Here is a 14,097-nt window from a genome sequence, read left to right as displayed (position 1 = left end):
GAATATTAGTGCATTTTAAATGATATTTGTGGGTAAATTTGTATTATTTAACAAATTATTTCACTTTTTCTAAGTCCATTAAAAGCTTGAGGTTAGCCAGGCGTGGTGGTGTACACCTGTAATCCTAGCACTTGGGAGGCTGAGGCAGGAGGATTGCTGCAAGTTCGAAACCAGCCTGGGCTACATAATGAGTTCTAGGTCAGTCTCAACTACACAGTGAGACCCTGTCTCAAAAAACTAAAAAGAAAAGGACAAAAAAAAGAATTTAGATTTTCTTGAAGTAATTAAGTTAAGTTAGACTGTTAGATAAATGTATATAAAGTCAAGTAATGTAATACATTTTTATCAAGACAACTAGAGAGTGTTATCTGTTTGCTTTACTTTGAGGTATTTCTATAAGGACCACTTTCATGTTTTTGCAGGTACTGTAATAGGTGTTGTCATTTATACTGGAAAAGAGACTCGAAGTGTAATGAACACATCCAATCCAAAAAATAAGGTAGGCTAGACTAAGGAGTGACTACATTAATGAACTTGCTTTTTCTTTTCATTAAGAAACTCTCTGTAGTTCTGAATAGCTCATTCTCAGTGCATTATATATGACCTGGAAAAAAGACTCTCAAAAGTGCTGGTGATTTATGTGTTCTCTGTATTTATATAACATTCTCTTACTCAAGAATTTTAAAGTGCATCTTCCTCTGCCTTGTTAGAGTTGTATGTGTGTCTTGAATTTGCATTGTTAGATACGCAATTTGATAATTAAATGTGGGTCTCCACCTTCTCATCTTCTCATTTTATAATTTGCATTCTTTGTCTTTATGTTGACTTTATTTTTAAAGCAAAGAAATCTCTATTAATGTTTTGTAATATTTAACATGATAATGTTGTTAAAGCAGTTTTATTTCTACTTCAGAAGCATACTAAAAGTCCGATTGCAGTTTTAAAGACTGCTTAATTATATTCCTAAAATTGTTACTTGTGCAAACATGTTTGTAAGTTATAGAACAAAGTTAATGTGAATTGTTGGTAGAGCCAATGTATAAATGATTCTGTTTACAATGATCATGAAATCACAATGTGTTCTTACATGTAGGTAAGGAAAAGCTCTTCCTATTCCTTCTACTTATTTTTATTTGAAATAGCATCTGTGTATTTAAGTGTAACAGACAGTCTTTATGTGGATTTATGATTCACTCTGAGTAGCTAATAGCAAAGGTTGTACCTTGCAGGAAATTTTGTTACACAGCTATAGAAATGAGTTCATCCTTCTAAGAATATACATTTATGACAAGTTATATTCTATTTTTCAGCTAAATTTTGAAAAAATAGCCCTTCAAATACTAGCTAGGCAAATGTCACTAACCCATCCGTGTTAGTGAAACAACCCCCCATGTGCTGCTGTCTTCTTTGAATAGATACTCTGCATAACCATTGTCGGCAGATCTTATAGAACTTTCAGTGATGCGAACAGCCCACTGCAGCATGTGTGCCATAGGTTCACCACTGACATGCCCCCCCATAGCTAGTCACATACTTATCTTAAGTGTCTGTGTGTGACCCACATGCACTTACATACAACATATATGCATACAACTATTGTGCTACTCTTACTTTGCTATAAATTCTAATTGTGATAATAAGGGAAATTCTCTTTAGATTTATAATGTAACTTTAATTTTAGTATCATATATACCCAACACTAATTCTATAGTAGTTACAAGTTTTTAAAATAAATTATTTCATTACTGACACAGTTAGAAATGTGTGTGTTTTCATGTATTTTCAAGGAAGCATGATTTGTTTTCCTTCATGTGAGCAAGTAGAATATTCTAGTTCATGTACTAGCTTAAAGGCTTTTTTCTTAATCTTTGGACTTAAATTATATGATGATGTTTGAGGGTAAATTTAATTTATTTTTTTAAGGCAAGGGAGAGTGATCTGAACTGGGTTATGAGGCTCCAGTATAGGGTGCCTTACTCAGCCATTGAACTCAGTTCACAGTTGTTGAGTCTGTTCCAAGGCCCAGCTAAGCTAAATCGCCAGGCCCCTGCCCAAGGATGGGCTCCTAGCATCTCCTGCCCAGTCTGCCCTCACAGGGAGGCCCTGCTCTTTGGGAACTCTCTCAGGCTCAGGAAAGGCCCTCTTAGTGCCGATGTTGGCCCCAATCTCAGACCTTCCCAAGAGTGAATTTAATTTAAGCATTGAGAATCTTAAATATTGCTGTTTAGTTTGACCCTCTCAAAAAGTCCACCTTATTCTTTAGTTTATTTCTTTGCATTTTTTTTCCTTTGATTTAGTCATCCCATCACTTTTTTTCCCCTATGAATCCCTTGTGTATTTTTAGCTCATTGTACTCTTCACCTGGGTTTTGTTTGAAGGTAATTTAAGTGACCTGCTAAGTTTTTGATTGTGGTTAAGAATTCTGGCACTGGAGTTTCACTGTATGGATAAGAGCCCAGGCTTTGCCACTGACTAGCTATTTGGCCTTTGGGAATTTTTGCATCTTAATTTCCTCTTCTATAAAATAAAGACAGTGCATATATATGATTGCTGAGAAAAATTTTAGGTATGCATTACTCTTAGAAAAGAACTTGCTATATGAAAAATGCTCGATAGATGTTACATGTAATTATTATTGTTATTATTGTTGTTGCTGTTGTAAAATCAAATGTTTTCAGTGCCACAGTTTTTCAATGCAACTTTTATTTCCGGGCTAGTTTGTGCAAGGTATTGTGCTTTGTGCTATTATGTAGTTTAAAAATGCCATCATTGGTCACCCTGTCTTCCTCTTCTCTATCCATCTCCCTTCTGTTTCTTTTTCCATTTTTCCTATCTTTAAAAACTAGCTTTTTACATTTTCTTGTGTTACCAAGGACATTATTAGAGTTTTTTTGTTTTGTTTTGTCTTGCGTTTTAATAAATAGAATTGGATTTAAACCCTTTGCCTTTTAGGGGCTTTACAGCCTCTTATAAAATTCCTCATTCAGTAAGACTGGCCTCTTTGGAATTTAACAGTGTTCCATCCTCTCTTTTAACCAGAGTCAAGACAGTGATAGCTGAGGCTTGTGAAGCATCTTGCATGCAGGGTACTTTTCCAAAATTTTCCATGCATGAAGTTGTGCATTTGCATGGCAGCCTCCAAAAGAGGGTGATGCAGCAGTAGAACTGAGACTGCAGGGAGGGGAGTGTGTGCTTTGTGAGAGAGAACACTTGATACTTCCTAGGCTTGACATTTAAACATTTTTTAAAATTAAGAAATAATCTAAGAGAGGAGTGAATTATATACCTTTATGTAATAAAATATTTCTGGATGTTCAAGGCTAGTTTTATAAGAATAAAATTCAGAGTAGGGTTTGGCAGATGTTATAGTTGGGGACAAAGTAACAAATTTGGGGAAAGTTTTGCTCTTGATATATGTTCACTGAAATGAATATGTGACAGTTGTCCCTAATTATATAAGGGAAGACAGAAATTATTGCTTACTGTTTATGAGACCTTGCTTTCTAAAGACTACATCTTAGAAAGCTACATTCTTGTGTAACTTAGTAAACCAGCAAAATTTGAACTTCAAGAAAGGCTGGTGCAAAGAAAAGAGCAAAAATTTAAAAGGAAAATATTTTATCTGAGCATTTATCTGAGTTTCATTAAATTTCAAGGAATCAGGAGCATCCCTAACACCAAGTTCTGATAGCTATTTAATGCACCAGATCTTGATTGCTGTGGTAATCAGTTTTAAAGTCATCCTGGAGTTCATTGTCAGCAGAGTATTTTAGGCTAGAAACACATATTTTTGTAGTTCCCATTAAGTGTTTACCAGTCAGATGAAGCTAAGTCACACTGGTCTAATAAACTTCCTGAACTTTAGTGGCTTACTGTATAACAGCCTCTTCCATGTGTTCCTTCTCTGACTCGGACTGGTGAGTGCTTGCTCATCGTGGTCCCTAGAGGACCCACTTCAGAAGCATACTATCATGACCACAAGTATAATAAAAATCTGACAAATTACATAACTGACTGTTAAGGCCTTTGCCATTGAGCAGTATAGGTTGAATTTCATTGGCCAAAGCAATTAAATGGCTCCAGCTATGTTCAGGAATAGGGAAGTACAATCCTGCCCCATATGTAGAAAGAGAGAATTGGGAATTATCAAACAAGGTATGATAATGATTGCCTAAAATAGAGTAATGAGTGGAATTTTCCAGGGCTCTGGGTAATATGAAAAAAGGCCCTCATAGAACCCTGAGGAATAAGAATGTTCAGTAGGTTAAGAAAAGTCAGAGAGGCCAGGTTGAATGAAGTAAGCACTTCACAATAAAACAGAAAAAGGCATTAAAGCAGGGAGGTGTTTTCGGAGGAGGCAACAGCATACTGTGGGCCAGAGATGGCAAATCTTTTAGAGCTTTCAGTGATACAAACAGCCCGCTGCAGTGCATGTGCCAAGCACTATGTGTACTGTGGAGCTCGTGTGGTATAAAAAAGAAGATATGAGTAGATTTAGCAGTTAAATCAGCTGTTGTATTTTTACTAGAGTAGGTTTTAGGTGTAAAGGCTGTCTTAGAGACTCTGAAGGGATCAGGGTACCAGAAGGTGTCATCTGAGAGAAACTTGAACCAGGATTAGAGAATGGGAGAACTGGCCATGGTTTTAGGCAGAAAGCTCAGAGAAGTGGAAAAGTAATGTTGGTTTTTTGAGTTTTTTTAAATTGACTAATTATGCCATAAGGGAAAGGATTTTATTGAGTTTTGCTTTTTCTGGAGGGAAAAATCTATATTATAATAATATTGTTTTCAAAAAAGGATAAAGAGCCATCATTATAGGAATAAAAATATTTTAAGAAAAATAGGTTTAATGGTTACCCAATAATAACTTAAACATGATATTAACATACAGAAAACAAAATTACACAGTGTTATATGGCTATCATATGAACTGTTACATAGCTTCTGGGGTATAGGTTTGCAGTCAATCAATATGCCTCTCCCCTGTCTTCCTCTTCCCTTTTCTTCTCCCTTTTCTCTTTATAATTCGTTTTCCCCCTCTTGCAGGAGAATCAATGCTGATTTAATAAGAAGTGGTTAATCCTAATAATAATTGAAGTAGTACATGCTAAGGGCTTGAGACATTTCCTAAACAGACTAAGAAGGATTGTAGCCTAAGCATTTAGGCTCATAAGGTTAGGTACCCAACTATTGTTGGAATCATAAAGCTGTAACGGAGCCAGTAACAAGCAGAGGAATTTTCTCAGGCTCTATACAATAGGCTCAACACAAAAAAATAGGCCTTGGGCTAATGTCTGAGGATGGCCAAAGAGGAACACAGCTGCATAGGCAACAAAGTTAGCAGAGGCAGCTAAGATACAGACAGTAGTCCACAAGCCTCCTGCAGTAGCACAAGATTGTCTCCCCTGGAAAGGGATGAAGTACAGAAAGTACAGGTGGAGGAGGCATGTCCCTCTTAGAATTCTGGAAGCAAAGTAGTTGTTGGTGATAAAAGGCAGAGTACAGCAGTCATGGAAGTGTGGTACACGGGGTCTAAGTTTCAGACCTGTGAGAATACTGAGGGAGCCACCCAGCCTTCTTGTAAAATGCATGTGTTGTAGCTACTGTTGCAGTTGAAGGCAAAGAGACTCATTGTATTTGTTCCAGTTACCTAAGCATTTCTCTTTTAAAGAGACATGTCTTACATTCCTCAACTGCTCCTAAAGTTGTACAGTATAAATTCAGCTTAAGGAATAGTATACTTCTTGATTTCACTCCTTTATTCTGTGGTACAACAGGAACATAGAACCTCTTTTTATAAAGATTTTACATCCTCTTGCTGGCTTCAGTTGCCTGTGCAGTCTTGCTTCCACCACTCTTTTTTTCTTCTGCTGCCTTATTGATAGCTGCCCTGTCATTTGACATTGTCTTCTACCTTAAGTGTTGCCCTGCATCAGGAAATTTCGACCTGGGATCCAGTTGCTTTAAAAATAAAACAAGCCTGCATGGTGCATGCCTGTAATCCTAGCACTCTGGGAGGCTGAAGCAGGAGAATGCAAGTTGGACCCCAGCCTGTACAACTTAAGTAACATAGTGAAGAACTAATAACAATATGAAAAGTATGAAAAGGCGGAGGTCAGGAAACTGGCATGTTGCTTATTGCAGAGACCCTGGGTTCAATCCCCAATACCCATCAGTCAATCAAAATGATCCACATGATCACTGCCACATAGTATGGCTAAATGAATGGGCTCTTTCCAGTATTTTCTTTGGGTGGCTGTGGTAGAGACCTAAAGCACATCAGATAATGTGCAGCAATGTCTGTCCTCAGTACATGATGACAGTTGCTAACTAGGTTCAAGTAGGATTATAAGGCAGCAGCTCATAGAGGGCCTGCCTCGACCACCAGGCACCACAAAGGCATCCTATCTCCTGTCTTGATGATGCTATTCCATTGTGCCCCTCTCTCCATGCCTGGAATAGCACCACGCCCAGTCACCTTCTGATTTCTTGTCCTCAGGTCACCAGCTGCCTTCCTACTCAAGCTGAAGAGTACTCGAGGGACCAATGTTTGTGCTTTTAAAATCCCTCCTAGAGTACAGCATATTGGTGTTAAATACTCATCCATTTAAACATTTTTAAAACTTTTCATTTTCCCTAGCTAACACCCCCCAAACATCTTGTGGCCAATTCTTTTGTCTCTCTTCTCTCTCTTCTGACTCTCCTCTCTGTTCTTCTCCCTCCCCATCCCTCCCCAACTCTTCTGTGGTTGCTTAAAAAAAAAAAAGCATTTCATAAAACTTTAAACACAGGAAAACTAAGGAGAATAGCAGAAGCACTCCCAAGATCCAAGCCTGGCCCTTGATGCTCCCAACTTGTTTCCTCTTTTCTATGGCTACAGATGCCAATCCATGTCATCCTTAATTCGCAAAATTGCCACCCGATACTCTTCCTTCCTTCTGTGATACTGGCAGTCACTGGGTTCAAGTTGACTGAAACATGAAGTGTGGCCCCTGGGCTGGCAGGTTTAGCATTACATCTCCCCATACTGATCCTATATCTGGATGGGACCTGAAAATGTAAACTCTTGTGTTCCCCAGACTTTCGAGTCAGAAATTCTGCGTTCGGCTACCTCTAGGTTTTCTGATGCTCACTAGAGATTGAGATTCTCTGCCCTAGGGCCTAAAATCTGGAATGAAAAATAATTTCTGTATAAACTCATTGAAATATAACTAAATTAATTCTCTGAAGGACAAATGTGTCACCTTGATTTGTTCTTGAAATTGATTATTGAAATCTAACTTGATAATTTAGTATACAGCTTTCTGACTAATTCAAGAGCTTATTAGAACTTTTTAAAGTAGCATATTTTGTCCAGACATAGATGAAGAATAAATCTTACTGTTTTGTTAGAGGAAGGTAAATTTTAAGGTAAATATACATTCTGAAAGTTTAAGATCAGATTATTTTCCCTCATCATAATGTTTCCTGGAGAGATGGGCTCCTCTTACAATTAAAGTTTTTGTTTTAAAACTTTGAACAAATCAAAAGTTTTTATTACTAAGTAATTTTATAATGATATTTGGTGAAAGTTTAAATTACAAGGACTGCAATGTGAGTAATGGACTGCTTTATAAAACTAGCTTTAGACATATTTAATAAGATGATACTTGATTACATTTAAGAGGGAAAAATTCTTACAGGAGGTTAAGAAAAATCAATTGTGACAGGTTGCCATTTTCATGCCGTTCATAATAATAAGTTGCTCAGAGCAAAAACATCAAGGATGAAATGATAATACAAATTGCTCCCAGCAGTTATTGTAATCCCTTGGGTATATTGATTTGTGTTTCTAATAAAAAGATGCTTTCAAATGTCTCATTGACAGGGAGACAGGTGGCATGTGCTATTAACATGAATTAGAACCACTTCTTGTTATCTGGATTGTTGCAAAGGCATTTTCAGATAATAGAACAAAATAGAATCAGCTGTGGTTTTCTTTGCAAGTTGAAATCTTAAAGCTAGTTGGAGACTAGCTTTCTTATTTTAGAAAGGATAGTTTATTAATATTTTCAGATTTCTCTTGATTATGGTAAAATATTGCAATAGAATCACACTTTGGTTGCAAAAATCATAGCAATCCTTCATTTTTCTAATAGTTGCCTCCTGAGTAATAAAATATTTTTTTAATTTAAATACTTGTTTTAAAATGTGCTCATGTGCATCACAAAAGAGCTGCATGTTATAGAATATAATATTACAGTCACTCTGCATGGAAAAAATGACTTGCAATGCCTTTTGTGAATAACTTATTAATATTAACAAATCATAGTGTTTCAAGCTTCATCAGGAAAAAATTGATCAGAAAACAAACCTACCACGAAGTCCTCCATTAAGCACAGATAGGACTCAGTATGGCTCTTTGGGTTATGCCAGTACACACACCGCCTTCACTTGTTTGGCCAGCATACTGTCATATTACAGCTGCATACAATTAAAAGTCGTGAGTATAAGTAAACTTATAATTTAGGAAAGCAATAAAGAAACAAAATATTAATTTTTATAAAACAACCCTAATGGTAGCATCTGTACTATACTGCTCTCAAGTATACAGCACACATCTACACTAGAATACTTGAGTTTAAATACCTGACTCTAAATTCCTTTTAATATGAATTTGATTATAAAGCAAGTGCTTTAAGTAAGAAATGCAAGCATATTAATTAAATGCTTTGTTCACTGAAACAACTTCATTCTACATAAAGTTCTGAAGATGGAGATACTATTTATTGTTGCATGTTAGATAATCATATATTTAATCACCACAGTTAATTTTTTGGTACCAAATTCTTAACAGAAAAATGTAATTTACTCAAGCAGGTAAGCACTTTTACAATTGTCTTTATTTTTGAACCCCTTTCTTTCTTACCCCAAAGTCATGAAAGCTGTTGAAAAGTAGTGGAAGTTGTGATAATGACTTAATTTGTTACGGCATTTTCTGCAATACTGAGCATTTCTTTTGCCAGATGTTCAGAGGCACTTTTAATGGCATGGTTTGAAATATCTTATGTAACTGACTGTGGTAAAGGCCAGTTTTTGCCAGAACCTTGTGTAGGCTCGGATGAAGTAGAGATTGGTGGGTGGTTTTGTTGTTAGGACAGAAGAGTGAGAAAATGTCTTTTCCAGTTATTTGGAAATTCTCTGAGTAAATGCTACCCAGGAGGATTTCTGTGTGTCAGCAGAGCCCTGTCTTTTAAAGATTCACCCTATTGTTATATGTTAGGTCCTTTCTTGGACACCCTGTATCATCAGTAGGACTTTACTGTGGATAGTTTTAAGCCAGAAGTCAGCTAGAAGGAGAATCATGAGGGTTTTTCTCACTGTCTCCTGCCAAGGTCCCTTGGGGTGAAGCTCTGGTGAGCATGTGGCCCTCTCTCCCCACTCCTACTGCCATCCTCTCTTCTGAGACAGAAGGCTTCCTCCACCCTTCAGTCACAGACATATAACTTGGCTTGATGGAGTGCTTGTCCTTGGTGAACCACTGAGGGAGTAGGAGGCCCCAGTCAAGTGCTGCCTTTTCACTGGTCCCTGCACCTGCAGCTGGCATAGAGGACCTTCCATACAATCACAGTAGCACACAGTGTTTGTTCTAGGCAGTAAGGTTCATGACATGAGGGACCATTTCACCCTGCCCACCAGGTTGTTTTAAGCCTCTGGCACAATGGCTGCCACATGTGCTGAATGATTATTTTTCTTAAGGAATAATTGTTTGTTTGTGTCCCCTTCCATGATTATCTTTTTCTAAAAAATAATTTTTTAAAAATATTCTTCAGAATCAAATTTTGATACATATGGCCTAAACAAAATCTTCCTATGCATCTGAAGGTATATCCTGGATGTGACTGTTTTCTTTAGTTTGACTTCATTAATGTTAGACCCTTGACTACACTGAACTGTTTTCAAAGCTGCATTAGCTAAAGCACATGTGTGGTAACTTTAGCATGAAACCAGATAGGCTTTCTTTCCGGTCAGTCAGCATTGTTAGCTAATAATCACCTCTGCAAAACTTTGTATCATGTGAGTTTTGAGTTTTTCCAATAAAGTGAGATATTTTCACTGTCTGAGAGTTCCCTTTGAGGGCAGTTATTCATGTCAAACATTTTGAAAGGCTTATTTTAATATGCTTAATACCATCCAAATTGAAACTTTTTCACATGTTGACATTAGAATGAAAATTTTAATTCCATTGATAATTAGAACACAAAAGCTTTTCTGGGAAAAATTACTACATCAGACATGTCTTTTTAAACTATAGGATACATTGGGATTAGTGTACCAGTGTATTTCTTATCAACATTTTTAGGATGCTGTAGGAGAAGTTTAAACAAGCTCAGAGCATATTAGCAAAGGTTGATTAGTCTCCTGTTCCAGTAAGCAGAATCTTCCAGTTGGAAGTTCAGTAAATAGTAGTCTAATATTGTTAAAATTATAAAGCTGGGCATGGTGGTGCACACCTTAATCTCAGCAGTGAGGCAAGAGGATTGCCACAGGTTCTATGCCAGCCTGGGGTACAACATAGAGAGACACTCTATCAAAAACAGAACAAAACAAAATAAAATTATAGTGTCCAGGTGACACTGTGGAAAGAGATTGGGATTCAGGCTGATTGGACTAGAGCCTGGCCTCAGCATACCACAGGTGGTCTCAATATCTGTGCAGGATTGCCTCATCAATAGACTAGCTGTGTAGCTGAGATTATTAAAATGAGGTGATATATGTAAGGAACTTGATCTGATGTCTGGCACTGTAGATGCTCAAAACATGCTAGGTGTTTCATTGATTTTTAACATACCATCCTGTGGTATCACACATACAAACTTGCTTCTGGCATGGAGGTAAACACGAGGGTGGGCTCACTAGATCAGCAGAGTGAGCATGTGGCCTTTGCACTTGATTCACTGGAGTTACCATTAAGATGAGGCCATGACTGAGAGGCTCCTTCAGCAGATTGCTCTTTGTCATGTTGGAGACCATAGTGAAAATTTGCTGAGCTCTTTTCATTCCTAGATGAGGAAATGATGCTGGTGATATTTTGTTCTGATGATAAAAGACTCATAATTGTGTGAAATGTTCATGACAGAATGAAGGAGGTACTTGTTATTGTTTTTTCCTCCCTTGAAACATCTAGATTTCCAAAGCAGTTATCAACAGAACTGTAACTAACATTTCTGATCATTCTACTTTTTGGAAGCAGATCTAGCTCACAGAAATTCACATTTTGAAAGCCAATGAAGGAGAGGAATTATTTATATTAAAAGTTAATAAATTCATAAAATATTTTTCTAACACTTTAAGAATTTGAATTGATTCAATTTATAAGAACATTTGTTCACCGAAGTTTGAGACTACAAAATGTCAGTCCCTTGGTTTGGTAGTAGTTTCTTTGCCAGGAAGTAAAATCTTTAAAAATTACGCAAATTAAAAATGTCAGCTTGAATAAATACTTGCTAAATGAATGCATTCTGTGGTGCACATATTATTGCTATTCACCTAGAGTGCCTGGTTCTCACCATCCTTAATCTGGCTATACTTCACTTGAAGAAGTACCAGAAAGTGCATGTGTCTCCACCTTGCTCCCCTACAGAGGCTCTCTTCTCTAGACCCATGGCTGGGACCACCTGTCCTTTTGTATCCCATACCTGTCTCTCCATAAAAATAAATAAAATTGATCATTAACATCCACTCACATCCACTTGCCAGCACCCACCCCAAGCCCCATGGGATTTCCTCTTGAATGTCATCACCATGAGAACTTTCTTGTTGAACCCTGCCCTTGCCACAATCATGGTATGACTCACTGTCCTCAGTTTCTCCATAATAACCATCCTTCTCCCTATGGTAGAATGAGTTATAATCTCACACCCATCAACTCCCTCCCTCTCAGTAGCCTTGTCCAAATTCATACTACATACATTCAGCGGTCACCTCTCATACAGTGAAACAGCTGATGCTTTCAGAGACCCTACTACCCCTTTTCACATGTCCTTCACATCACAGCCAGAGTCACCATTGTGAAATGTGGACGTAATATGGTTAGTTTCCTACCTAAAATTATTCCATTTCTCTAATGGCTAAGAGCAGTATACTGTGCCCCAAGGGGCTCTTCCTTCATACATATGTCTTGGGTTGCTTTCCTCCTTATTCTTTGTGCCTCTGCATGAGGTCTGCTCAGTCCTCTGGAGAAGCCTGTAGGGCAGCCTGATTTCTCATAGGGCCATGTATAACCACATTACCTGTGTGACTAGTTGTCAATCTGCCTATTCCACTTGTGTCAACTTCTTGACTAAGAGAACTCTGTTCTTCCTGTTTCTGGTCCCCTGCATGAAAGGTAGGTGCTCAAAAAATGGCTGGTTGAAGTCACACAGCAACCCTTGCCAACTGTTAGGTTATTTGTCTCTGTATTCCACAAGGTTTTAAATACTTGAAGCTATGCCTTGCTCATTGCATACTCCTCACACAGTAGATGGTGGACAGCTGAACCTAGACCTAAAAGAAGATAGAAAAGTGAAATTAGAACATCATGCAGAGGGCAGGGGATTTAGCTCAGTGGTTCCTCTTCTGCCTCGCAAGTGCAAGGACCGAGTTTGATCCCCGGTACCAAAAAAAAAAAAATAATAATAATAATAAATAAAATAAAGAACACACAGAATGATGTAAGTGCTCCGGTTCTATAAAGAATGGGACAGGGTTCAAAAGTTAATGGACACCTGCCAAACATTGTTGTGTTCCACAGACTGTTACTAGGCACTGCATGATTGTGTGAATGGCTTGTGGGTATTTTTATTTTTTTGGTACCAGGGCTTGAACTTGGAACCTTGTGCTTGCAAGGCAGGCAGTGGCACCACTGAGGTAGATACCTGCCTCTTTTAATTTAAGGAGTTATATCTGTTACTTGCATTGATTGAATGCTCGTATCATCTTCTCTTTGGTCGAGAGCCCTGTTAAGCTGGCTCTGTATCCCTTATAGTGATCCCATTACTCTGAGTATTTTTTGTTCATTTTTTCTCATAAAAAGATGCACTAGACTCCTATACTTTCTTTTGCTTTTTCTTGGCATCAGCATGGATTCCTTTCTGCAAAGAATAAAGTGAGGTTCTGAGAATTGGATGTGCTCATTGCTGTTCGGAAGTGCTATTTCAAGCTCTTACAGCAGACCAAGGGGTCATATGGTGGATAGGTAGATGCGTGAATGGATTGATAGGTATATACACATTTAAGTCTATATTTATGTATATTGAACACTGCACCAGTTAATCTTTTCAACTTGATTGGATCAATAGACCCTGAAGAGGTGATTGGAACACAGGGATACTATATGTATCAGTTAATTAATCCACTGATATTCATAGCTACATGTGTTGTTAAAACATGGGGCCCAGTAGGATGAAATGAATCACTGAGGTTGTGCCTGTGGAGGGTATCTGTCTTCCTGGTACTCGTCCCCTGTGCTCTTATTTCCTGGCCATCATGAAGTGAACGGATTAACTAGCTATCCATAGAGTGTAATCTCTGAAACTATGAGCAAAGTAAACCTCACCTCCTTTAATTGTGGGTGTCAGGTATTTTTTCCCCCAGCAATGGGAAAATTGACTAATACAAACAGCATGAATTCGGACAAACTTCCAGTTCCAATTTTTTTTGGGGGCGGGTACCAGGGATTAAACTTGGGTCCTTACGCTTGCAAGGCAGGTGGTGAAACCACTGAGCTAAATCCCTGGCCCTCTAGTTCCAATTTAAGTTCATAATTGTTTTTCTTGTTTTCTTTCTCCATAATATATATATATATATGTATGTATGAGAATTTATAAATACGCATACATATGCATGCTTCCCTTCACTGTAATATATATTGTATGTGATGTAGATATAACAATATCCTCTGAAAGGAGATAGTACTAAGAAATATATACCAATAAATAGGAGGAAAGATTTTTGAAATGAAAATGTAGTCTAATCACACCACACTGGTTCAGTTAATATATAAAAAGTGAAAAAGAAATGCCTCTACTCATACAGAGACGCTAGAGTGATTGACTCACTATCAGCGATTTGGGGAATG

At 37.6% G+C, this 14,097-nt stretch overlaps 1 protein-coding gene across 7 annotated transcripts in view; it reads left to right on the top strand.

The window, feature by feature from the left end:
* Positions 1-14,097, top strand: part of Atp9b (ATPase phospholipid transporting 9B (putative)) — a 278,807-nt gene that overhangs the window by 118,013 nt on the left and 146,697 nt on the right. For 6 of the 7 annotated variants that reach the window (XM_010605561.3, XM_010605560.3, XM_010605556.3 and 3 more), the window contains one exon: positions 423-499. The exons of the other annotated variant lie outside the window; for it this stretch is intronic. In XM_010605561.3, the coding sequence (XP_010603863.1) occupies positions 423-499 (77 nt within the window). The remainder of the gene's footprint in view (positions 1-422; positions 500-14,097) is intronic. 7 annotated transcript variants of the gene reach the window in all.

Source organism: Fukomys damarensis, unplaced genomic scaffold, assembly GCF_012274545.1.
Source record: "Fukomys damarensis isolate Sample0158 unplaced genomic scaffold, DMR_v1.0_HiC HiC_scaffold_30, whole genome shotgun sequence".
NCBI lineage: Eukaryota > Metazoa > Chordata > Mammalia > Rodentia > Bathyergidae > Fukomys > Fukomys damarensis.
Note: the sequence above shows the minus strand (reverse complement) of the source record. Positions and strands in the feature narration are given on the sequence as shown.